General features: G+C 40.3%; 1 protein-coding gene and 1 long non-coding RNA gene across 2 annotated transcripts in view; both read right to left on the minus strand.

Annotated features, from left to right (window-relative positions):
• The window catches only part of LOC134619133 (adenylate cyclase type 6-like), a 52,416-nt gene that overhangs the window by 8,369 nt on the left and 16,161 nt on the right, over positions 1 to 27,886 (minus strand). Inside the window, exons 4-13 of the mRNA XM_063464884.1 lie at positions 7,688 to 7,837; positions 5,916 to 6,037; positions 5,141 to 5,252; positions 4,789 to 4,916; positions 4,491 to 4,649; positions 3,852 to 3,993; positions 958 to 1,086; positions 832 to 860; positions 599 to 746; positions 392 to 489 (exon numbers count right to left, since the gene is read on the minus strand). Coding sequence (XP_063320954.1) covers positions 392 to 489; positions 599 to 746; positions 832 to 860; positions 958 to 1,086; positions 3,852 to 3,993; positions 4,491 to 4,649; positions 4,789 to 4,916; positions 5,141 to 5,252; positions 5,916 to 6,037; positions 7,688 to 7,837 — 1,217 coding nt within the window. The remainder of the gene's footprint in view (positions 1 to 391; positions 490 to 598; positions 747 to 831; positions 861 to 957; positions 1,087 to 3,851; positions 3,994 to 4,490; positions 4,650 to 4,788; positions 4,917 to 5,140; positions 5,253 to 5,915; positions 6,038 to 7,687; positions 7,838 to 27,886) is intronic.
• Positions 17,973 to 19,369, minus strand: LOC134619134 (uncharacterized). Its single transcript, XR_010091965.1, has 3 exons — positions 19,109 to 19,369; positions 18,878 to 18,940; positions 17,973 to 18,478 (listed from the first exon to the last, which is right to left on the minus strand). It is a non-coding gene; the product is annotated as an uncharacterized LOC134619134 (long non-coding RNA).

Genomic DNA, 27,886 nt, shown 5'->3' on the forward strand with positions numbered 1-27,886 from the left:
AAAGTAAAAATACGAACGAGATCAGATCTCATAAATCACATCAGCATGTTTGTTTTTGTTTTGTTTTGTTTATTTGAACCAAACCTCAAGCAAGAAAATACCTTCAGGTCGTTGTGCAGCACATGCTGTATTATTTCAGCAAGTTCAGTATCACAACTCTGCTCTCATATTAATATCTTAAAATGTTTTACATCATTGGGATTGTGAGATTTTTTTCTTTCAATCAATCTTCTCTGTAAAAGGACAGAGAAATCATTTCAGCTGTGACTCATGCAAAGCTACTCTCACAGAGACCAAGAATAGCTACAAATGAGCCTAACGGGTCCCCTTGAAGGGGTTATACACAGAAGCATTCGCAGTAGAGCATTATGGGAATGGGTGAAATACTCACTGTGGAAAAATAACAATCTGTATGAAGGATATGAAGCAGAATACCAGCAGAGTACAGGCAACATAGCCTCCAAAACGATCGTCCACCTTCTTGGAATACTGCACAAAAAAAAGAAGAAATCATAAATAATAGGAGTAGACTTTTCCACACATGGCTGATATTTAAGATAAAGAGCTTTAGGCAATAATGAGGCATCACAGTTTTAACCTTTTTCTCCAGACTGGAAGTCTGGAAGGTGAGTAGAAACTTCTTAACGTGGTCTTTTCTTAGCTGGTCGATGCTGCGAGCGTCAATGGCCCGTCCCAGAAACTCATCCACCTCGTCCTCTGGGTTCATGGCTTCCTGAACGCCACGGCTGCAAAAAGAAGAGGCACAGACTGAGCAGGCGATAACAGGGGTAACCCAATCAGGCAAAGTGGTGCGTCAGAGTCCGTGCTTACTTGTCTTTACTGGAGGTTTCATCAATCCCCTGGAGAAGAAAGAGAGCAGACAAAATTATGGTTCTGGCAGAAAAGCTGCAGCGCCGCTCTGTCGCTGTGAAGCAGCGCGTCGATGTCGAGTCTCACCATTTGTCTGAAGACTTTGGAGTCTTTGGTCCTGGTGAAGGTTCTGTCGGGAACCCAGCGTGGCATCAGCCCCTCATTAGAGTTGGCTCTTGTCCGCTGCATCTTCGCCATCATCGCCTTCTCCTCCTTCTGCTCGGAGAGAACAACACGAAGGCTTGACCAACTGTTCTCGTGCAACACAACATGGAGAACGGCAAAATGTGTGACTGAGGGTTTGTTTAAATTCTGGCTTTCAATTTTCCCACGAGGCAGCTCGGGATCTTCAAGGGGACTTCATTCACAAATTATGCTTTTTCAGCTCTGTTTCCTTCAATAACTATTACATCTTCACTATCTGTTATATCGCCAATGTGCTTCAATACCTTTGTACTTTAAAGTAGTTCAGAAATATAAAAACTTTTGAAATGAATCATTTTATTAAGCACTTCATTTTTTTTGCCAGCACAACTGGGAAAAAATAATTAACATCCTACTGTTAAGATAAGTGTAACCTGCTCTTACACTTAACTCTTATCTGCTGATTTATGTTATAATAATAAATGCTTTATAACAGGTATGATGACTCGGTGATTAGCTGTGTCGCCTCACAGGGAGAAGGTTCTGGGTTTCAAACCATCGTTTGCATGTTCTCTCCCCTGGTACTCTGTCTTCCTCTCACAGTCTGAAGACACCGTAGGAGCCTAAATGCATTTTTTAATTAGTGGAATTGTGTTTATTTCATATTCAGTGTTTCCAATGTAATATTTTAATACTTTTTAAATTGGCAATACTTCATTGTTTTAAGCAAAAGTTAATATTCATGTTCAAATTAGGATTTAGAGAGATGCAGGTTAGCTTCACTGGCAAATCTAAATTGATTGTAGGTGTGAATGCGAGAGTAACTGGTAGACTGTCTCTATTTTCGCCCTGCGACAGACTGGTGGGTGTATCCTGCCTCTTGCCATAAGACCGCTGGCACAGCCTCCAGTCCACCATGATCTTAGGTTGGATAAATGGAAGAAAGTGGACGGATGTAATCCTGTGCTCATGAATACGATGTGGAAAGAAGAGAAGCTGAAAGTAGGCGTTTGGTGAAGGGACGTGTTTGCTTGCGCTTTTTGATTTTGAGACTATAAATATCAGGGGAAATCCAAACTGTGGCCATATTTAATTGTGTTCTTTTTTTGTATAATGTTTCATCTTATCGAGCTATTTTGTCCTTTCTTATTGTATTTTACTCAATTTGAGCTGTTATACAGGTTATGTAATGTTTTAGCCAGAATTCCCCACTATATTTTATCCTATGTCATCTTACATGTTCCTCTTGGATTAGCAGGAGGATTTTCCTTTTTTTTTTTTTTTTCCAAAGAGGTTGCTGTTTTTACAGCTGCTGTACTTCCTGGATTATATTTCATATTTCAGCAACACCTGAAGCAACACACTCCCACCAACCCTTCTTTTGGCTTTAGAAGACAGGCCTGTTTTCTTTGGACTGATCGCCTGCTAAAGCAACAAAACTCCCAGTTTGTCAGTGGAATGGTATTCTCACTGTATCTATTAAATTTATCTGGTCAAATTATGCCCTTAACATTCATAACTTTCATTAGACTTTCTGAAAACCTTGCCATTTAGACAAGCAGATGATTTTTTTTACTCTTGAAGTTTAATTTCATGGAATTAGTCAACAAACTCAGAGCCACTATCGAACGTTGGAGAGTGCCGCCTTTAACTATGACTGTCAGGGTGAACCCTATTAAAATGGTGAGTTTACTGACTTTACTACTTTACCTACTTGTGGCTACAAGTCACACTGAAAGTCTAAGGCCCATCTACACAAGTCCACTAGGGTGGGAGGCCTCGGGCTTCTTCCTGAGACTCTATTACTGGGCAGCCAATTCAAGAGCCTTTGTTTATTGGAAGTGGATAGACCAATCCAGTGATGCAAACAATGAAGATACCCCCTGTGGGTACTCCTCGAGACCTCAGTTGTTAAAAATGCATCCTCTTACTCTCTGTTATTCTCCAGAGCTGCAATCACAGACAAATTAATTTTTTTTGTTAAGAAATTCCCTGCAAATACCGACCTGGATAAAAGTATCAATGCGAAGCTCCTAGTGTCTGCTTACATGTCCCACTATGGCATAACCATTCTTTTATGCCTGGTCAGCTGGATGAGGTGTTAGATGCAGGTAGATGCAGACTATGACTCTGGCAGATGTGTTACAGACGAGCATCATTTCCTTTGTACCAAATACGGTCTTCCAAATGAGCATGTATTACACATTACTCATGACTTTTTTTCTCATTTTCTTACTCGTTACTTTACTTTCTTGTTACTCTGTGAAATCCCCGTCATGTTGACACATATACAGTACGACTCTTCTTTTAGTATTTATATTTTGGCCTTACACAACTGGCATGTTCTCCAGATGGAATGGACCATAGCTTGGTGATTTTTTGATGCTCCATAGAAACCTTAAAGTCTAATTTAATATGCAAAGGTATATGGAGATTTAAAGTGGTGTTATTTGCTATACAGACGGAAGAAATGCATAAGTATAAAACAGATATTCAGGGTAAATCTAACAGGAGATGGGGGCCTTGTCTTCAGCGATACCAAATGAACTGTCACAAGCAGTGACCTCCACTTTTTCCTCAACCCAATAGGATGTTGAATTTTGTTTATGTATTTTATTTATGTTCTTGATTCTGTTTTCTTAATGGCAATACTGTCATGGCAGTTGCATTCTCATCTGATCTCTATGTATATTTGTAGTGTGTGGCATCCTTTTTGTTGGTCCCTTTCTGGTGGTTTTTTTTTCAGGTTCAGCTAGAAAACTCTGACCGATGTCTCAATTTGGTGAAGATTTCCCCGCCTACACCTCTTATATTTGTGTGTATGTTTGTGTACTAACCCGTTTTTGGCTGCAGCCAAGGACCAGGAATGTCTCAATGCTGTTCTCCTTCAGATACGCATTCCTCTCACCTCCAAAACCTGGCTCCACCTCATAGTCCCCATTCAGATACTGCAACGTGGCCTTTGTGATGTGGATCCGCCTGGCAGGGACAAAAAGACCAGGAAGTGGCTTTATGTGGGGTGTTTATTTTTTTGTTTTGTTTTTCACATTAAAGGCATACACAGGGGCACAGCAGGCATATATAAATAGCTCCAGAACTGTTGCTGAACATAAGTCAGGAACATGTTAGAAATGAATGAAACAATTTCTTTTTAATTTGTTGCAAAACAACGTTCAAGAGCGCAGAAAGCTTTTCAAGTCAAGTCGCAAAATGGCCTCATCACTTGTACTTCTTGAAGTTCAAATATAATATTTTCATAACAGGAGAGCTTTTAACAACCTCCGACATCAGTACGAACTGTACCACCACGGAAAAATATGAATTCCAGACAGCAACAAATTATTTTTGAAGCAGACACAATTTAAAAACATCAAAACAAAGGGGAAAAAAATGATCGCAGTAAGTGACCGTGGATTTGGAGCTCTTAAAACACTGTGATAGTTTTTACAAACTGTAAATGCTTCTCTCGCTCTTACCCTGCTTTGCCTCCCGCCTCCATGTGATTGGCCAGCGTGACATCATTGGACCACACATCAAACTGCCACTTCCTGAGTCCCAGCACGCCGCAGTGCACACGGCCACTGTGAATGCCGACGCGCATGTTAACGTTGACCCCCGTCACCTCACGCACCAGCCTGGAAAACAGAAACACACACACACACACACACACACACACGAGTGTCTCATCAGCAGCGGGAGGAATATGCAAAACACAGTAAACAACACCGAAACAAACACCACACACAGGTGCATGTATACACTGTTTTTACTCACGAGATGGCCTCTATCATGTCAACACCCATCTCCACGCAGCAGTGGGCGTGGTCAGCCCGGGGTTCAGGCAGCCCGGACACGCAGTAGTAACAATCACCCAGAATTTTAATACGGAGACAGTGATTCTCCTGAGGAAGAAAAGACAACAGGACAAGATAAAAACATAAATAAAAACACATATCCATACAGGAAGCACTTCATACTTCTCACCTGCTTTTAAACTTAAAACAAAGAAACAGAAGAAACAGCAAAAGATAAAAAAAATAATCCACTATCAACACTCTGAAACAACCCCTTAAACTGCCAAACTACTTCGTTTATAAACAGACACAAGTAATGGAAGACTGCTTACCGACGCCAGTTTGTCAAAACGGGCAAAGAGCTCGTTTAGTGTCATGACCAGCTCCTGAGCCGTGCACTGAGACGCCAGGCTGGTGAAACCCTCGATGTCTGCAAACAGAATACTGAGGACGAGATGAAGAGGAGCAAAAACAAAACACAGTTAATCCTCGATCATGAGAGATAAAAACCTATGAAGCTGACTCAGTTTGATTTAGCTACACCACAGCGATATACTATTGCATTATGTTACTATCAGGGCAGATGACCTTGAGAGAGGAAGGGTGTTTGACCTTAAAGCATCTGTGTGTGCGTATGTGCGTGCGCGCGTGTGTGTGTGTGTGAGGGACCGAGTGCACCGTGTTTGCTCAGTGCTGTAATTGAATGTGTGCTGAAGCTTTCCATCTTTGGGGATTATCTTATCTTGGCTGCTGGTGATTAAGTATTCCCTCACTAGTGTTAATTAGCCTCCACTCTGCCAAACCACTCTACCGTCTTCTGACTCTGTGAGCGCGCTCAAACATGTGTGTGTTTATGTGTGCACCAATGTGAGTTAGCCATTCTTAGGATGAATTTATGGTATGATTTTGTTATTTTCTCTTCATTTTATGGGATTAACAAAATCCTAACAGGCTTTTTTATGCTTTACAATGTCACATGTTTTTCAGTGTATCACGATATGATCTCTCTTACAACGATTATAGAAAAGAAAGACGATTTAGTAGCTGGAATCTGAATTCATGGGTTAAATGTTACGTTAGGTGTTGAGGCCACACGCCCCAGCTGACCTGACATTGTCGTGTTTCTGGATATAGATCTTATGAAACATCATGTCTTCCTTCTTGGCATTGATGTCAGCCTTCATCTCCATGGCAACATGCCTCGGCAACACTGAAAGCAACAGACGTTCCTGGAAATCACAAAAAAGAAACAAGGAAATGCAGATCTTGTCAGTCACAATTTTGTGGTTACTTTTCTATATATGTGTTTGCGCCTGTGTTCTTATTATCCCATTATTTACAGAGACATTTAGAACTCATATCTTAGAGTGATTAGCTCTGTGTGTTTGTGCTGCTGTAGAAGTCCAGATTTAGGCAGACAGGACGTGTTTTTTCTGATTTGTCTAACAAGTGTTGTCAGTGCATCCAGAGCCTGATATGCTGCACTTTTCTGCGCCCCAGATGTTATCCTTAAACTATCCAAAATAAAAGGGTGCCCTTTCCTTTCATTATCATGAACATGTCTGCATTTTTCTTTCCATCGTTCATGGAGGAACATCCTGTCAGCAGCTGAAAATACTTATCCAATCCATTTGAGAGACAAAAATATGCTTTTTAGTCCTCTGGTTTCATTAGCATGAGCTAAAAACTACATTTGTTTGAGGAAGTTACTTATTTCATTAATTCAGTTTGTCTATTGGCAGGAGAACACGAAGATTAATGGACAGATTTGCATTGTGTTTTGATAGTGAAAATTTTCCCAAGTTAGAAGTGAATCATTTGATTAGCCTTAGATAGATATACATATATTTCTTTATATAGTTTTATATAAAGATGTCTTTTGTAGGACCCAGGATTCTGTCGGAGCACCACACAGGAAATGGATGTCAGCACTGAGCGTGTATTTATTGATACCCTGTTTTCTGGGTTGGTCTATTGATGCTGATCTCATATGCCTGTTGCTTCATTTTATGGACACTGTGCTGTGAGATGGTGCCAATTCTTGGGTTTAGAATAAAAAAGCCACTAGAACGTACCACTGTCATGCCTTTACAGTCTATTGCTTGTTATGCCTCTCTTCAGCCCTCCTCCATTGTTGATAAAGCCTTGGCTGGCTTAAGAGGGCCTCAACTTCCTGCTACATCTCATCATACTCTTCGCTCAAATGTTATTCATGGTATGAGTGAATTTAAAGCCATTTATTAATTTAAACATAACAACTGTTTCAAACAACTCTTGTCTCAGTCTCTAGTTTTTGTTGCTGCTTCATACTGAACCACAGATAGTTCACTTTAACTGACATACATCTTTACAAAAAGAAGAAATAAATGGATTGTGCAGCCCGTACACTTTCAGAAAGAGTCAAAACATCATTGCTTTCAATAATGAAACTGTTTGAGTATGGTGGTGTTGGTGGCGAGCCCTCCTCCACACCAAAAGAGCTCATCAACAGCCAGACCAGGAATCAGCAAAGGTTCACATGCAGGTATATGTACTCATAAATGTACTCGTGTACATCTGATGTTCTTTTTCCTGGAGGACGTGCTTGTGTAAGTGATACTGTTCCAAGTAAAATGAGGGCGTTATATAGAATGTAGATAAACTCCTGATGATAAAAATGAGTCAAAGGTGTTTCCAGCGTCTTGGAGAAAGCAACCACCATGAATTAGGAGTGTCGCTAAATGTCGCAACATCAAGATCAAAAAGATAAAAAATATTTTAAAAAACTGTTCTAAGTATTTATGTTCATTTCTAGTCATTAAACACTGACATTGCAGAGAGACTCTTTGTGTTCTGTTACAAATAAGTGCTGGGAGACAGAATTGTGTGTGCAGGTTTACCTGTTGTTGATTCTCCCTCTGCAGATGAAGCCGGGCCTGAATGTATCCTCTGGTCTCCTGGAAGGCTTGTCTCTGGGAAACCTCGGCAGGGTAGTGGGTACAGATGCCAATGATGTTGGTGCACAGGAAGATCAGGACATTAGCACTCACCTGGAGAGAGTGAATGGGGGGAAAAGAGATTATAAAGCAGTAGAAAAGAAGAAGGAAGAGGAATAATCAAACATGCACTAGCAACGCAGCTTTTACTGCTAGAAAACGGTCTGTATTAGGTTCTTTAATCTTTGTAACAGTAGTGGCAGTGATGCAAACAGACTCAGAGATACAGGTGTTCAACTTCACTTGTAATCCTTCCATAAAAGGACACAAAACGATAACTGATGACAGGGTTTGTGTTACACTCATTGTAAGGGTGAAACTACGACACAAGCGGTGTGAGTTTCATTCTGCTGTTTACCTTTTTTGTCATTCTGACATTTCAGTTCTCTGTTTGTCTCAAGACTGTTTGTGCATTAAGGCGCCTTTACACTGTGGGCCGTGTGTGAGAGAAACTTGGTAAAATATTCCATCGTCAGTCCAAAAATAAAAGTCCTAAATCACAGACGGCCGGTTTGAAGCTTTGCCGACCAAAATCGAGTCAAGACAGATGGTTTCCAGCAGGCTTCAGGAAGTAACAGAAACACTCACATCCTGTTAGAGCCAATGCTGATTTAATAAAATGCTGGCTGTTTTCTGTCAGCTATTCAGTCTCAAATAAACAGTAAAACAACAAATTAAGTACTATAGAGGCAAATACTTCAAACAAAAAAAGCATGTTGTGTACTATTCTCAGGTTTGCTGCAGGACAGATAAAAACAGCAGGCCAAGTGCAACCAGAGGACCTGAACAAAAATATTAACACATAGTTAAAAAACACATAGTTAAAAATCAAACGAAGCCAGAGCATCATGTTTCATTCTGGCTTCGCTTCACTAGCTACCTGTGCTTTTTAGAGTCATCTCTGACTTTACTTTACCCCTACACTCCTGTCCGAACTCTCGGGTCATGTGACCTAAGCAGAAGCCCAGGGGGAACAGAGCAATTTTTGACTTTTGTCAAAGCGGGAAAGGCACCTAAAGAAAGCTCCAGTCGATCCAGGAGAGAAGGACAACCGCTGCCCAAGCGAAAACCTGTAGTGATCCCATATGTGTCAGGAGTATCGGAGCAGTTGAGACGCATTTTTTCTAAACACCGGGTCTCTGTGGCTTTTAAACCCCAAAACACGCTGCGCCAAAAATTGGTCCACCCCAAGGATCGGGTCCCCCGACACAAACAGAGCAACATAGTGTACGCTGTTAAGTGCCAGGAGGATTGCCAGGATTTATACATCGGGGAAACCAAACAACCTCTGGCGAAGCGGATGGCACAACACAGAAGAGCTACCTCGTCAGGCCAGGACTCTGCAGTCTATTTACATCTACAGGCCAGTGGACACTCTTTCAATGATGAGGATGTACACATCTTGGACAGGGAAGAACGCTGGTTTGAGCGCGGAGTCAAGGAAGCCATTTACGTGAAAAGGGAAAGACCATCTCTGAATCGAGGAGGGGGCCTAAGGGTACACCTTTCGCCATCTTACAATGCTGTGATTGCAGCCATTCCCCAACTCTCTGTGAATGGTACTCATGGCCATTGATCAGTGGTCTTTGATCAGTGGGTTTTGGTCAGTGGTTGTTGATCAATGGTCATGAGAATTTGCATAATTAAGATCACGGAACTGACCTCCCAGCCCATTGTTCCTTCAGTGGGCTGGTTTCAGTCATTATGCAAATGTACTGTTTATAAGATTTGGGGAAACCTGCAGTCAGCTGAGACTGAAGAAGTCACTTGGATGAGTGACGAAACGTTTCTCCCACAAAACGCTACGTCCAGATGAACAGAATCAACTTTTGGAGATTTACTTTCCTGGATGATTGAGAATGCATCAAGACAATTATACTTCCTTAGTATTGAGCCAGCGCAATACAGTGATCTTACTTCTTTTTAGTGGATGGTGGTTGTTTTTAATCTGCTGCGGTGTGGCATGTGATCTGCATGTGATTGATTGTCAGGGCTACACGTCCATACAGCTATTATTCTAAGATTCTTAGAAGTTCTTGTGCCCCTAAAGCCTCAATAAAAACACCAACCTTCTTGTGATGGATGGTAAAACCCTCAATGTTTTTTTGCAAGTAACAATAAACCGGTTGCCTCTGGGCGACCACTTTTTAGCTCAAATCAGTTACACAGGTTTCCTGGTGGGACACAACCTGTCCCCTTGGTTGACCCCTTGGTTTGACTGAACTAATTTTAGACAGACTGGTTGACTTTTTTTATTCCCAACATATGAATATAACTAAAATAACAAGATTGGCTAAGGGTTGAAATTATCAGTGTTTAGTTGATGACAATAGATTGCTAACACAATCACACATAAACAATCTGAGTCCGTCTCTGCACCCCGTACCTGGTGTATTCTGGTCCTATGTGAGAGCGAGGTTTCAGAGCGCATCATTTTGCAGTTGAACCGTCAGTCTGCAGCAATTACATCGCTGTTTGTGGAGGAAGTTCAGAGCTTCTGTTTCAGATGTTTAAGGTTCTGATTCGACTCTGAATGCGAGTACTTAAATCAAATTTCTGTGTATGTAGACGTTAACCGATTTGCTATTTTCACCAATCTGTCAGTTATTTGCAATATTATCACAAACAGATTGCATGTTACTACCAACTGAACCTCGTTCAATCACAAAATAATAGCAGATTGACTCCATCGTATCTTAGTCTTCACACATCAAAGTCCCTCTGAAGACGGCAGCTGACTGCAAGTTGTTGTAGACATGCTCTTTAAAGACTCTTTAAAGGTGACAAGGTCACATATTAATGGTTGAAATAATTGTGGTTGTGTTGTGGTCTCCAAGCACCGTTTTCATTAGTGCGACTGTAGCATAAATAGATCACAAATACTCATAGCGCAGATCACAGATGGAATATAGTCCAGGAAATCTGTAATCTGTAACATAAATCCTCTGAGCAAATGCCTGCTGATTAGAGGTCTAAATGAAATCTAAGTGGTACTCTTCAACCTGGCCAATGGAAGCACACGTCTGTTTTTTTAACATAACATTTGATCGACAGTTTATTTGGTTGCGAAATGATTGTGATCAAACTGCTACGCAGCAACCACTCTGCAGGTAAACAGACTAGTATTACTGGAATAAAGGCATCATTATGTTGTTCCTGTATGTCCACATTTAAATGATGTTTCTCATAATCATGATCAGACTATTTGAATAAGCCTTTGGATAGTCAAAATCCAATCTCTGTACAGATGCCTGGAAAAGTCATCCTCTGCCACCATGTAACATTTATTAAAAAACAGAATAAACATTACATGGTGCAAATTCAGACCAAATATGAACTAGGACTTACACAGATTAGAAGACTGCTTCTTCTGAATATTTATATTCATTTCATATATATTTATTTTTAAATCAATCCCTAAAATTAAAAACAGAAACATAATTGTCCATTTCTCCAAAACTAGTAACACACACACACACACACACACACACACACACACACACACACACACACACACACACACACACACACACACACACACACACATGTGTGTATTTATATCCTTGTGGGGACATTTCATTGACACAATGCTTTCCCTAGCCCCTTACCCTAACCCTAACCATCAAAAATGAATGCCTAACCCTGACCCTTACCCTAAACCTAACCATAACCTAATTGTAACCCTGACACTAAAACCACATTTTGAGGCTCAAAAATGCCTTCAAACTCGTGGGGACCGGGATTTTGGTCCCCACAAGGGCTGTTTGTCCCCACAAGTATAGTAAACTACCAATTTTTGGTCCCCATGAAGATGTTAATACCCGTCCACACACACACACACACACACACACACTTCCTGACAGGAAATGGTTCTGATTGTGGGATTTGTTGTCCCCTCTACCCCTCACAGCCCACTGACCACTTAATATTTGCAGCTTGGCTGTGTGCTGCTATCTTATTATGAAGTGTTTGTGGTTTGAAGCACTGCTGCCATGGGATAACCCCCAGTATCCCAAAAAAATAACACAAATGTCCCCAAACGCATCATGGGGATTGCTGCTGACCCCACATAAGACCACTTCCTTCAGAGATGTGCTCTTGTTTACAGCTTAAACGTGACGCCTCTCACGGTAGAGGATACACTTGGACAGTAACAAAGGTTGTCTGTGCACCAGAAGGAAACCCAGAGATGATACATCCTGCATCAAATATCAACAGGAGCAAAGAAACAGATTTCAGGCCTGTAAAGTGGAAACTTCAATCCAAAATATTTTGTCTATGTCACCCAGCGGTTTTTAACACGGAAACCTGCTTTCCAGTCCTTCTGCTTAGTGTCTTTCTGTCACCAAGTGTATCACACACTGACATCTTCTGGGTGGAAATGGAAATACACAGAGGTACTTTGTGCTTCAGGTAATGCTGAAAACAGACAAAACAAGACAATGAAAGAGCAAAGACAGCACTTTTCTTCAACTATGTAATAGCTATTTTACACTTACTTTGACCCTGTTCTTTATTTTATCTATGCAAACACATAAAAGATTCCTTATTAAAAGCTTGTTTAAAAACAAAACATAATAGAAGTCAGCAAACCTTTGTGCACTGTTAGGTATTTTTGGAAAACAGTTCAAGAATTTAGGCGCTCCTGAGTCCCGTGTTGTCATGGTCTCCGTTTTAATTGTTGGTTTTGTTGTTTCTTTGTGTTTTTAGTTACTCCTGCCTTTTGTGTTGCTACCCCTCTGTCATTGAGTAGAGTGTTTCATGTCTCGGTGTTAGTCATTTTCCCTGCGAGAGGCTCGCAACCTGTTCGGGATTGACCCTGAACAGAGCCCTGAATTTGATAAGCAGAAGATGTAAATGATGTAAATGATGGAAACTGTAAAACCACAACAAGACATTTTGTGTTATAAAGTTAAGATAAGGGTTAGAAGCCAGAAGCAGCCATTACTGAGGTTTGGAATGCTGACTTGGGGATTCAGAGACCTACCACCATGCTCTCTTAGACTAAAATTTATAAATACTATTGTGCTTAGTATAGTTGTTGATACTGACATCAGTACAGTCAGCTAAAATATTTTATATGCTTTATAGTTTATACTCAGGTGTGGCATGCATCTCAGTGGATTGTTTCCAGATTCTTTGAATGTCTGTATTCATCAGTGAGCACATATTATTGAAAGTAAATTGAGAGATTTTACATTACCTGACTTACAACAAGGCTAAGACTAGGTTAATGCTGTACAACGAGCACCTTAGTCCTGTCATGACACGTGGCTCGGTTTTGGAAATGCTGCTTCACAGCACGAGGTGATTTAGAATTTGTTTGGTTAATCTCAGACTTGGTAACCCAAAAGAGATTCTTAATCTCAAGACTTTCACTTGCTGGTTAAGTAAAGGTTAAAAGAGTCTGAAAACACATTTCTGCAAGAACTTGTTATCCTTTAATGTTAAGTAGTGCCTTTAGGGTGTCCATTTAGCTCACTGAGTTGAGCAGGTGACCCATATGACGTAAGGCTTGGGTTTGAATCTGCCCCGAGGCCGTTCACTCTGTGCCTTCCCTGTTCTGTCTCCTCTCCACTGTCCTAACACAATAACGTCTAAAAGCCCCCCCCCCAAAAAAATAGAACCTTTAAAGGTACAGCCAGATAACTCAACCTTTGCAGCTTAATAGACTAGAGTCGCTCACATGTGGAAACGGTACTTTAAAGTTAATGCTGGGAATCTTCAATCTCGTTTTCCAAAATTATAAAATATTTTTTAATCCCATCCTCAGACAGGATCGACTGTTCCTCCTCATGAGTGGTTTTGATTTCTATCCTAATTTCTGAAGCGTCACTGGTTTCTTTAAACATTCTGCACGTTGTGTGTTTGTGCATTTCTTTTATTGCGGCTTTATGATTTTTAAAAAATTTGATTTCTTATTTTTTTAATTTAATTTTTATTTAAGTGCACAAATTGAGAGTACTTGCTAAAAAAAAAGAACAGCCTTCCTACTGTCCCAACACTGATCAAAAGAATCATGCTTAAGTAGAGAGTTTGCATATATATATATATATATATATATATATATATATATATATATATATATATATATATATATATATATATATATATATATATATATATATATATATATATATATATATATATATGTATATATATATATATATTGCAGCTGGAAAGTAATTCTAAGAATAGCAGCAGAGGATTAAAGTAAGCCAAGGTGACATAGTTTACAGAGCATCACAGACATGAGAATAGAAGCAGATGGGTAATGGGGACAGAAGTTTAAAAAGAAAGTAAACATGGGGCGGGGCAAAACAAAACAAAAAAAAAGAGAAAGAAAGAAAGCACATAATGGATAACGCAGATAAAACTGAAGAATGACAGATGTTGAGGGGAGGAAGGAAATTAGTGGTAAAAACAGAAGCGGCATGAGGAAGGAAAAAGACAATGTGTGGATGACAGGAATAAGAAGAGTCCGAGTAAGAGAGGGAGGGAGGGAGAGGACAGATATGGGCCACAGTGACATTAGGCAGATGGCTCAGAGCGCTCGGCTCTGTTTACATTACTCTCACTGTTCAAGCAAAAACAGGCATGAGACAAAAGTGAAACCTGCAGCACGATGCATGTCTGCAGGTGTGAGCGGCCTGTCGGTCTGAACGTGGGTGCAGCTGAGACTTCTCTACATGCGAGCGGGTCTTCTTTCCAATATTTAATGAGCTGCAGTATTTATCTGTTGAGATTCATTTAACGTCCGCATCGCACTCCAAGCGTCTGAGCTTGCAGCCTTCAAACTAATTGCTTGCTTTTCTCAAGAGGGCACAGGCTAGTGGGTTTACAGAGTACACAGTAAAGTCCTGTGTTTACGCAACAGCACTCCACCTCTTTAGCAGCTCTGCTTGGCAGCGTTTACCTGCTACCTGTAAAAGGCCACCACACCTGCTCGTGTCCTCTAAGTTCAACAACACCCTCATTTATCTAAGGGCGTCACTTTTCCCAGTTTAATCCGGCGCCATTATAATCTCGCCACTAAGCATCAGCAGGTGAGATTCACAACTGGACTGAATTACCAGCTCTGCTTACAGCCCGCTAAAAACGTTATATTCGGTTTGTGAAGACCGAAATGTATCGCGTCACTGGAACGTCATATAGTCTTGTTTTTGCCATAAAAGCAGTTGTCATTTTCCCGTGGGTGACATGATGGAAGCAGCCGGCCAGTCTGTGGAGAGGACCTCAGCCTAATCCCTGGATATCAAAATGGCATTATGTAAGAGCTGCTCAGATCTACACAGGAAAGCCAAAACAGCAGTAACACTGGCTATTCTGCAGCATAGATTAAAATGCACTTAGTCACAGAAAGCCCCCATCAGCTTAGAAAGAAACGAGGGTATAATCAATAAATGATCAGCATGGCTGTATGGATGCATTGCTGAATCAATAACCACCTTAGTACAAAACAAGCAGGGTGTTGCTCTCACGAAACACCTCCAGAGTTAATATGTAAATAAAAAAAGACTGCGTAATTATTTATCAGTAATAATCTAAAACTGCTGAACTTTGTCATCATGAGCTGAGAAATTTAGATTAAAAAAAATATTTTTGATTAAGTTTATATTTATTTATTATAAAAGTAGATTTTTTGCTATGATCCAGCGGTACTTAATTAAATAAATATCAAATACGGCTATAAAATTTTGGAAAAATGCAGAAAACAGTGCAGAACAATATTAAAGATCTACTGATGTCAGAACATCTGTAAAAACTAATGCTCTTAAGTTTGAATAATTCTCTCATGTAAACATCAAATGGCTTCAGTTACAAGTTGGACATATAGCTGATAAAGAAAGACTTTCATCTTTTAAATCTTTTAAAAAATAAGCTTAAATTCACTTATATTGAAAATGAAAGACAAAAAGCAAAAGTGAATATGGTTACAAACCTCCTTAATTACTAAAGAAAAGTAAGAACTGCTGTCTCTGCTAAGATGATGGCTCATAATTATGATTAAAATTAGTTGCACTAAGCATTTCAACTGCAGCCTCTCAGCAAGTCAGTAGGAGTCGTCCTCTGGGGATCATGAATGTTTGTACAAAATGTCATGGAAATCCAATCAAAAGCTGCTCGCATTTCCGTCCCCAGAGCCACGCAGCCAGCAAGGCTAAAATTAAACACACACACTAAACAAATTAAGTGCTACATTTGTGTCTTCACTTGTGCTGTATGTGTAAGCATTTGTCACAACAGCAACGCTACACCTTTTCTTCTCGTCCAATCAAAGCGAAGCTCCGAAGCTGCGAGCAGGCGAGAATAAGAGGGGGGGGGGGGGGGGGGGGGGGGGGGTAGTGGGCTAATGGAATATCCAGAAAATGTATTTATAATTTCTCTCATCCTTTTATGATGGGTTCAGCACGGCGGCCATTTACTTTAACAGGAAGTCTGCGGTCCTGACAGCGAGCCTATAAACATTGACTTTTAAGGCCATCGGGCCCCTTTTCAGACTGAAAAAGAGTGTTCTTTAAAGAGGAGAGAGAAATGCGTGACAATACGGACAAATGACATGTTTGAAAGTGTCCAATGAGACTAAATCAAATTTAGTGCATCAGAACGGCATATTTTTACATTAGCAATTGATCACACGGTTACAAATCCAGGGAAAGGGATCTCTTGTAGCTGCTCAGCTGCACACACATCTCTACGAGGCATTAAAATGTTTTTTTTTAGCTTCAACTTTGGTTTATTTCACTGTAGCAGGAAGTTGTTATTAATGAAAAACACTTTAAATCCACAAATTAGAAAGTTAAAGAATAGCTCATGAATATGGGGGAGTATTTACCCTTTAAAAGCCTGATAAAATTCCTCAAGAGGCGGCGAAGAACAGAAAAAGAAAACAGAGCAAGGGTCCTTGAACTTTCGATGCCAAATAAAAAGGAACCACACAGGAAAGACGCACAAATCAAACACATTTAGTGAGTGTTTGTTATGTGTCGGTTTAAGCGACGGTGGTTTGTGTCGGCAGCCGTCATTTTTATGCTGGTTTATAGTATTTTAACCTTTGCCGAGGCGACTGTAACAATTCAGCCGCATTCGTCTGTGTTAAGAAGTTTTAGTTTGATTAAAAAATATTTAGAAAAGTGAAATGAACTGTGGATGAATGAAATGTGCAGCAGAGCCTCCCCTCCTTGTCATTCAAGGGCCCCTTAAAATGTTACCAGGAGATTCCAGGATTTTTTTTTTTTTTTTCTTAAATGGGGTGACACAGGGGACACCCAGAATAAGGCGAGGGGGGAGGGATACTCCACTGGGACATATTATCCCTACAGAGCACTTCACTCCCAGTCACTCTCAGAGATTGCGGGGTCAGTTGTGGTTCCTAGAAGCAGAATGGGAGGCAGAGCCTTCAGCTATAAGGCTCCTCTCCAGTGAAACCAGTTCCCAGTTTGGATCCAGAGGACAGACACCCTCCCTAGTTTTAAAACAGACCTTAAATCTTTCCTTTTTGATAAAGCTTATAGTCAGAGCTGGATCAGGGGAACATGAATTATTCCTTACTTATGCTGCTTTTGGCTCGGGCACTTAAAATTTCTTCTCCACTTCCATCTTTTATGCGTTTCCGTGCATGAAGTTTTGTATTCCCTCTCCCATAGTTTGTTTTTTGTCCTTGTCTATCTGTACTCCCCTCCCCCTTCCTCACTGTAAAATCTAATTAGTTCCCAGAACTCAAAAAAATTATGGAAACTCGTTGCCTCAAAAAAATTGAGTAAAGCTTAGCTAAAAATGACTAAGTTAGGACAACGTATTTATTTTGAGTACTCTGTACAAGCTCATTTGTTCCCAGAACTCAAAAAAATTGGATCAAGTTTACGTAAGATGACCAAGTTAGGGCAACTTACTCATTTTGAGTACACCCTACTCAAAATGTACACAGCCGTGTTAGTTCCCAGAACTCAAAAAAATTATGGAAACTCGTTGCCTCAAAAAAACTAAGTAAAGCTTACTTAGGATGACTGTTAGGACAACTTATACATTGCAAGTCTGCAGTATTAAGAATAACTTGATATTTCTGACTTTCTGACAATACTAATTGTTTACCTACTGACAAACATTTCAAGTTCAACTAAATGAAAAAACAATTTGTGGTACCATGAATATCATTAAAAATAATTAACAACACTTTTGTAATGATGTTAAAATGAGCACAACTTTTATTTTCAAACACAACAAAGTACAACAGCCAACATACTGGACACTGTTCTGCTGAATAAAAATGATATTGCCATCACTGTTATAATCTTACAACGAAACAAAGTCTTAGATGTAATTATTCTGAAAATAAGTTTAGGCCTACCACAAGTTTGTTTTGTACTTACACTATTTATATAATCAACATAAAATATTTATTGTTCTGTCACAAGTGCAGTCTCTAATTTAAACAACACATTCGTTTTTCATTCCAACACAGGAGCTGGAATGTTGTAATATTTTAAGGATGGCTTGTTTCCAGTCCAGGTATTACTGCCTGAATGACTATCATGGATCGAGGTGATCCAAATGTAAGTGCAGAAGAAAGTCTTTAACTTCCCTTAAGTACAGTGGCAGTGGATGTGGGTTGGAGATGCAATGAGCTTGAACCTGCAGGCGACCATCTTCACTGACCACACCATCTGTGACGGGGGACTCATCTCTCCTGGTGTCCTGCAAGCAAACAATCATATTTTTTGGAACATGAACTTAATTGCTTTCTTAAAACATTTTTTCTGCATTTGGTATAAAACAGACTCCAATTTAGACAATCTCAGGCTCCCTCCCCGCCGGAGAGGTGACATTCAATGTCCCAAATTGTCAGTCTGGATAGCCGTGACCACCACACAACACACAATATTGTCATGAAAGCATCATTTTAAAAAGGTCTATGCAAACATGGGCAATAACTTTCATTCTAATGATGTGCAAAATGATTTTGGGCACAAAACAAATTTTGCTGTTAGAAAACTTGCAGACTTCACTATATACAGTGTAGACCCTCTAAACTAAGTTTGGGGGATGTGATCTTTCAAGAAGTGCAGACCAAACTGTTGTTGTTTGTTTACTTACACAGCATGTCTTGCAGAATTAACTGGAGTCACAGCAACAGCACAGTGCAGTCATATCTCAAGTCTAATAACAGAAGACAGGAAAAGATCAGTAAAGAAACAACTTCCCCAAACCAAAGCACAAACAAAACAATAAGTAAGACAGGCTGATCTAAAGTATGATTAAAGTTCAGCCTGATTAATATAAATGTCACTGACAGTTGCTAATATATTGGAAAACCAAAATACTTACCACTGAGTTGATGTCTTTCTGTCCAACAACAGGAGTGCTGGTCCCGAGCCTCAAAGACAGTAAGAAGCAAGCAGAGGGAGAAAAAACAGAACATATTTCAGAAACTGATTTGATCCTTAATGGCTGTGCAATCACTGTAACATAGAGTTCGCTTATGTTGTTAAATAAAGGCTAGATTTGACATTAATAGATGCCACAGATGTTCTAAAGCTGCCACAAAGCATGAAAAAATAGACGTCTCCGAAAACGTCGGAGCATTTTTGCAAATATGTGATGTCTTGATAAATCGAGCAGATATTTGAAATTCACACAGCTACATTCTTGCCTGAAAATATCTTAAAAGTTTATTTTGTGACCCAGAAAAAGTAATACGTTTTTCAGCAGTGCTCCTCCGCCATTGCCGCGCTTACAAGTACGCACAGGCTCCGACAACCGTGGCCGACAAATGCGATCCTCTTTTTCACCAGACCCTTTCTGGGTCACAAAATAACCTTTTAAGATATTTTCAGGCGAGAATGTAGCTGTATAATGCTCAAATATCTACTTAATTTATCAAAATATCACATATTTGCAAAAGTGCTTCCACGTTTTCGGAGAGCTCCGTTATCCACCCCCCACACCCACACCCACCCCACCCCTAACGGCTGCACCTCCCAAAGAATTTTGTCTGGGCTCTTATCTCACTTATTTATTTCAAACAATCAACAAAAAAATTCACCGACGTAGTTTTATGTAAGGTTTTTAAGGCTGTGGTGTTAATTTTTAAGTAACATGAGCCCAGCGGCAGCAGCAACGCTAGGCTAACACTAACTAGCTAGCAAGATTATAAACCTGGTGCTAAACTAAGAGAAGCCACAAAATCAGTTTGAATAAGAGTAAACATTTACTCACCAAGTCAGTAAAGATCCACAGCAATGACAACAATAATATCTCCAGGTTTGCTCAATATATTCCATAACAAATGCTGGCGCCATGAACATGCGGACTGATCCGGGAGGGAGGAGAACGGCAGTCACGTGGCATTTTCAAAACACATCTTTCATCCTTCCGCCCTGAGAAGCAAAACTTCCAGCTTACTTAGTTTTTCTAAATTAGGACAACTCAAATTAATCGAGTTTATCAGCATTTTTGCATAAAAAGTACTGGTAACTTATTTAAATTGAGTTCTAATAACAAATTGATAAAAATTGAGTTCAGCCTATTTAATATTTTTAATTAAACACAATATTACATTTTACAGTGCTGTTAGAAGGGTGTTCTTCCTTCCCACTGTTACCAAGTGCTACCACAAGGGTTCATTTATTCTTGAGAACGAGAAAGCGCTTTGAGGTAACTTCTGTTATAAATCAGCACTATATTAAAAACAGTGAATGGAAATTAACTGAATTATAAAGCTAGGGAGCTTTATCCATAATAATACAGTGTTTAATAGTAGAATTTTGTTTTTTAAAACTGACAAAAAAGAACCCCAAAAAGTTGATTCTGTTCATCAGAGCTTTTGGGGATTTACTTACCTGGATGACTGAGCGTGCATCAAGACAAGATATGAATCACATGGAGGTTCAGACTTAGTGGAGTTGAAGCAGAAAGTCAGATGACATAGATGACATAGAAATACTAGTAAGCAGTATAAGTACAAATATATATACAAATAAGTTACTACTAGCTGAATGACACCAGAGGGCTATGAGATTTTGAGGGGGGAGAGAGCAGTTCCACGCCATTCCCACCATCTTAACATGCACCTGCCTGCAAACAGGGTGGACTTTGATTTTTTAAAAATGGAAATATAAGACATATAAGAAAAGATGAGGGTGATAACAGGTTTGGCAGAAACTGTTTTTACTGCGAGTGTTGACTCAGAAAAATCCAGTATTTCTACTGCAAATTTAAAGGCCAAGAACAAAGAAAAAGTGCTGAGCAGATAAAGGAATTAAATTACTTAACACTTCACTCCCGCACAGACAGTTCAGTGAGACTGATATCTGGCACTCACAAGCCAGTTTCATTACAAACCACACCCCCGCCTCAAAGCAACTAAGGTTTCAGTGCAAAGTCCAAGCGTCTCTTTCTTTTCTTCTCGGTATGTTCACATGGCGCAGCAGTAGGTGACCTGCCACCCCCTCCTTTAATCCCCCATCCTGCTCCCCATCCTTCTTAACAATACTCAGCCCACACCCAACCCGGTGCACAACAAGGCGTTTGTGTGCATGAGTGTACAAAACTATCAGATCACGGATGACCTTAACTAAATTTCCCACTGACACACGATATTACTACTACACCACTTTATTTATCCAGACCTCTTTAAGTGACAAGTCAGTTGACAAAAGGCAGTGAAATGAAACCGAGCACCAAAGGCTCTCTCTCTCTCTCTCTCTGAGGATGTGAAAATTACACTTTAAATCCCTTTAGACTGGCTGTAAGCAAGAAAATATGACGTGTTTCATCTTTTTAACCGAGATGGTCAGATTGGAAACAAGCTTTGCTGTGACGTCCGTACAGGTATTATGTTCTGTCTCGTGACTTAACGTTCAGGTAAAAAGAGCTCATTGTTGGCCTTGTTCTTCGTGGAAGACGGAGACGTGATGATTTTTGCATACATCTCAATGTTGTTCAAGCATCCTCTCCTTCTCTCTCTCGCTCTTCCTCAGCGTGAGCTTCTCTCTCAGTCTTGTGAAAGGTTCTGCTTAGTGCTGGCCCGAAACTTACACCCACGGAGGCTGTGAATTATCAGAGATGGCAGCGCAGCCTTCACTTAGCAACTATCACCCACATTCCTCAGCCTAACTCCAAAGACCTGCAGTGCCCCCCCCCCAACCACCCCCTCTCAGATTCGGGGAGGGTGCAGAGTGGGGGACCAGCCGAGGAGGGGGAGGTAATGTGTGCGGGGCTTGGCTGGTTTCTTTGTCAACATACCAAAGTCAGAGGAACATATTGCATTCTCGGGATGCTCTGGCCCTGATTTCCCTCCTATGAGCAACTCTTCATCAATATATATATATATATTTATATATTTTTTAACTCACCAAGTCATTGAGAAGGTGCTAAAAGGTCACTTAGAGATTAAAAATGTTCAAGATGAATCCATTCGATCCACGCACCAGATCTTTTGTTTCTTAGGTTATGCATTAACAAGCTTGTATTAAAGTAAGATTCTTAATGCAAAGTGAAATAAATGAGAATCCGTTCCTCTCTATCGGAATCATCTTTTGCATTTGGTTTCTAAACCGTCATAATTTTTTATTTTAGCACTTCATTGCTATTCATTTCATCTCCGTTGTGTTATGTGCTCAGCAGTCACTTCGTTGTGCCGAGAAGATTTTCCCCACAGCATTACATCATCACCTCCAACAGCATTAACCGTTGATAGCCTGTATTTTTTCATTGAGAGTGGAACATATACATACATAGTGTTAACTGTTTATTTAATCTAAGCCAAAAGTTTGAAACTCTGAGAGCATTTTAACCTTCTTACTGACAGACATCACCCACGGCACGCCACACTACACCAAAGTAACAGATGAAGCATTAACTGACACCATTACATTAAAAAGGTTCCTGTTTTTTCACAGTAGATTATCATTATTGACTAAATCAATAAACTAAAATGAAATAATAAGCAATTCATTTAAGTATCTAATGGTCTGCTAACTCTTAATTGTGGAAATAAAACTGGATCACTTAGCTAGCTTGTAATCAGACATTCGAGTGAACAAACACACAGCTTAAGCTTTTCCAACATGTACAGAAATCATTAAGCCTAAGCATCTGTTCGTGAGAGTGGCTTCGCAAAATGTCAATTAATCAACGAACCCTCTCGACATCGCTTCACCTCAAAGAGCTTGGCGTTGTCGCTAAATACACTGAGAGCATTTCAAGGTGACACGGAAAAAAATTATTTACCTAGAGCGAAAACTGCGCGACAAACAAGATTCTGAATTTATTTATTAAGACTTTCTCCCAGAGGGAGCGGTGAATGATGGGATATTATTGTGGAAACGATCCCAGCAAGAGTGCAAGTCAGAGGCTATCAGCCTTTGAGAAGCATCTGGAAGTCCTTAGAACATCTGTGTTAGATCAAGCTCTGTAAACCACACTCTCGCACCTCAAACACAATGACAGCGTTTCAGTCCCAACAAAACCTAAGAGTCTCTCCCGTAGGTTGACTCTTATCTTTCCTCGAGTGGGCAGGTTATTTATTTCCATATTCTTTAATTTAATTTTTTTTTTTCCCCGCCTGTTCTGACTTGCGCTCGCTGTCACTTTCAGCCTTTGTGAAAGAGTCTGTGTGTGTTTGGTGCCAGGCAGCTGCTGGGTTTGTGTACTCAGCCTGAGCCTCATGTCTACACGCAGCTCACACTGCCCTTATCTGAAATGACCAGAAACACATCAACAGATAAATATTCAAGCCCCGCCTGCTCATTCTGTTCCCTCGCTCGGCCGGGTGGTCTACTAGCGGAGCGTCAGCCGCTGAGACACATTTAAAATCTTTTTAAACAGTTTGGAGAGCGGTCACCTGTGCAGTCCCGTCGTGCCTGTAACTTGTCAGAGGCAGTAAAGTTGTGATGAACAGCAGAGCAGAGTTTCCCAGGAAATCCTTTTTTCCACGACAGCTTTAATCAAACTGTTTAAAACACAGTTTCCAAATTCTGTCATCCTGTCTGTCTAAAACTGACAAGAATCAGCGTCATTTAAACAGAAATAGCACTTTCTCGTGCAAATACGGTTCAGTTTGCTGATAATAAAGTACAATGTGAGCACTTTGCATACTCGTCAACAAAACATTTACCAGCTGCAAAAGAAGATTTTCAAAAAGTCATCCACTCTCTTTTGTTTGTCTGTTTCTATACAACAAACAAAAACAGATCTGATTACTTTTTTTAATATAGTAAGTTGCTTTGTGGGATTGCATAAAACAATGTCCTTCCATGGGTGGAAATTTAAGTATGACTCAAAGAAACAGTGCTTCAGACCAAACACAGTCTAGAATCATAGCGCCACGTTTACTCAGAAATCATTTATGCAGATACCTTTCCACCAGGCAACAATAAAACATTTATTCATTATTTATTACTTGCAGCTTGCATTAGTTACTGGATAAAGTAGGTTTTTAGTATATTGGACTCTCTGCAGTCCTGTGAAAAACGACTCTACATCACACGACTTCATAGCTTGTAGAACCATCTTTAGCACCAGTAACTTCATATAATTGTCGTCTATATGGCGTCATCAGTCTCTCTTGCTGTGGAGGAATTTTGTTTTCCTCTATTTTACACTATACTACTTTACAATACAGCTTCAGCTCACTGAGGTTTGCGGGCATTCATTCATGCATAACTTTGGCACACAGAGGATTTCATGGTTGACTCAACGACTGCAAGGTGCCCAGGTCCTGTGGCCTGAAAAACAAGTCCACATCATCACCCCTTCCCCTCTGACTGACAGCTAGCTGTGTGAGGTGTTTGTGCTGACACGCTGTATTTTGTGTTTTTGCCTTGCATTATTATTTACGGTGTTATTATTCTGGTCAAAGATCTCCACCTTGGGCTTGTCTGTCCAAAGGACATTTCTATAGAAATCTTGTGGGTTCAAAGCTGGGCAACATTGTGATAACACACACCTGAATGCTCCAGACCAATAAAACAGCTTTTATATAGGTGCTCACACTTGCTGATGATTAATTAATAAAGTGCACCAGATTAGCAGCACCTGGCTGCTATTTACCCACTTAATTCCCATGGAAGCAAAAAGGAAGTACTAAGTTTTCTAAGTTTTAGAGTTATAAATGAAAAAAAAAGGAAAACTCATGTTTTATCTGAATACTTTTACGCAACTGTTCCTGCTCTCAAAAGTGTAACTTATTTGCAAAGCCAGCAACAATATATTTACTTGTAACAAATATTGTTTTGAAGCTTGACTGCACTGCCAGACCAACTCTTTCATTCACTCAGATGTCTATTAATAAATCTGCCCGTTGGTTTTAATGCATTAACGCCAAATCACAACAACAGTCGCCTCAAGGCGCTTTATATTGTAAGGTAGACCCTACAATAATACATACAGAGAAAAACCCAACAATCATATGACCCCATATGTGCAAGCACTTTGGCGACAGTGGGAAGGAAAAACTCCCTTTTATAACAGGAAGAAACCTCCGGCAGAACCAGGCTCAGGGAGGGGCGGCCATCTGCTGCGACCGGTTGGGGTGAGAGAAGGAAGACGAGACAAAAGGCATACTGTGGGAGAGCCAGGGATTAATAACAGGTATGATTCAATGCAGAGAGGTCTATTAACACATAGTGAGTGAGAAAGATGACTGAAGAAGAAACACTCAACGCAAATACTCATATGAATTTAATATGAAGCAACTTATTCTTACTGAGCATTTTAAAAGTCCTTACCCATCAGTTTTTGTAAGCAGGGACAGAGACAAGCTGGGGGTCCTAACACTGAAAAACTATGCAACACACACATTTCCTTTGGCAACCAGGCGGGTGTGACTTCTGTTGAGAGAGTGCGACTTTAAAAAAAAGAAAAAAAAGAAAGAAAAAAAGACGAGGGTTCTGGCACTAGAGCTGCAAAAACCTTTTTAATTTATTTAAATGGCAACAAAATCTGCATAAGAAGAAAATCAAGACCCGTTTCACACGATCATCAAGTTGTCTGGAATACGTGGGACCCCCCGCAACGACGCACGGCCCGGCAGACTGAGGAATAACTGCTGTGATAAAACAAGAAGCCTCGTAGAGGAGGTACATCAGTATTAGAGGAACGTAAAGGAGATGCAATTAGCAATAAAGCCAATTATCGGCACCCAGAAAAGATCTGTATAAATAACAGAACCGTACAAGGCCGACGATTCAAGCAAGTGAACTTTCTTTAAAAGCTGTTTGTCTTTAATGCCTAAAACACACTCGCTGTTTCCACAGCAGTGGGGTTACAAAGATGCACAGTCATAGCAAGCTGACCAGAGATAAGCTTCTCTGAACCAGACAACTGGCAAACAACATCCTGTGTATCCCTCCCTCTCGACTCCCCACCACCTCCACTCATATGACCTCTTCCCTGTCATCGCCATGTTTAATTACAGACTGTCTCAATTCGACAGCAGGGGGGAGGAAAACAAAGCACAAATCTATCCGAGCAGCTGAACAGCATCGTGTCTAGAAAGCACAGACCCCCCTCCAATGGCTGCCCCCCCCCCCCCCCCCCCCCGACCCCGAGCTTTGTGATTCTCAGAAGGAGAGGTAAATGGCAGAAATCAATTTTGACCTGATTTCTGAAATGTGTTTTTTTTTCTTCCATCTTCACTTGAGGCAACGGTTACCAAACTGGGTCTTGGCTGCTTGAGTCGTAGTTGTTTCCATGGCAACACTGGACCAACTCAACACGAGCACTGAGGGAGACACTTAGCGATGCTGTTTATTCCCCATCAGTCTCAGAAGTGATGCTAACTCCTTCCCCTGCACTCTTACTGGTCCACAGATTGGCATACTGGGTGGTGTTACATGTCTTAGCATGTATGTGCATGTGTGTATGTGCGTAGTTAAGTTAATGCAGGCAGCTATGAAATGTGCTAACATCTTTTGAGCTTTGACTACAGTGGATTTATCTTAAAAATGCAATCATTTGTATTGGATTAGTAGCGTGGAGTACTGGTAAATTATTCTTAAATTATTGTTTAAATGTTAGCCCCACAGACATACCAAAGAAAGAAAAAAACAACTAGAATTTTATAATGACATGCCGAAACACAATTTACTACTAGGTACAGTTAGGTCTGAACACACAATCTTTGTGTCTGTCCAGCACAAGATAGCATTTTTAAATAATTTAACGGCAGGCTTTTAGCTTTAATTCCAACCTTTTTGCATTTTTATACACAGGCTATCATTTTCAGAGCCTCAGAATTAACTGGGCAGTCTAGCATAATTTCAAATATAAGGATTGTTTTTAATTACTGGATGAAAATCCTCTGTAGTCAATGACTGCCTAAAGCCTAGAATCCAAGGATACTATCAAATGATGTATCCATTGAGTGTTCTGCTATACCTTTTTTGCAGCTGCCTTCAGTTTCTGCATGTTTGCGGGTTTCGCTACATTCAGTTTTGTATTCGATAACTGAAAAGCGTGCTCTATTGGGCTGAGCTCAGGTGCTGACTTGGTCATTGAAGAATATCCCATTTCTTTGCCTTGAGAAACTCTTTGATTGCTCTTGCAGTTTATTTTGAATCATTATCTATTTCCATTGTGAAGCAGAAGCTCACTTGTCTCAATCGGAGCAGAGAGTATAGCCCCAGACACTTGCTACTTCTATCAGCGGTCCATGCTATAAAACTGCTTCTACCATGTTTGACAGGTAATGAGGTATGTTTTGGGTCATGACCTGTTTCTCTTCTAAGTTAACAAGTTAACCTTACTTTCACCTGTCCAAAACTGTGCACACTTTGTTTTCTGGTAAAGCCTACTCTGACCTTCATATTGTTGGGTGTAGCCAGTGGTTTGCACCTTCTTGTAAGCCCTCTGTATTTACAGTTGTAAAGCTGTCTCTTGAGTGTAGACCTTGACAATGACAAGCTTACCTCTCTGAGAGTGTTTTTGACTTGGTTAGATGTTGTGAAGCTGCTTTTCTTAACCGAGGAAAGAATTCTGTCATCTTGTTAGGTCTTTTGGAACTTTTTTGGAGGGATCAAGCTTTTATTATAGGAACAGGACGGTGAAAAGCAGGGTGAAAGTGTGGGGAATGACGTGCAGTAAAAAATGGTCAAGGGAACA

This window comes from Pelmatolapia mariae, linkage group LG20 (assembly GCF_036321145.2).
Source record: "Pelmatolapia mariae isolate MD_Pm_ZW linkage group LG20, Pm_UMD_F_2, whole genome shotgun sequence".
NCBI classification, from domain to species: domain Eukaryota; kingdom Metazoa; phylum Chordata; class Actinopteri; order Cichliformes; family Cichlidae; genus Pelmatolapia; species Pelmatolapia mariae.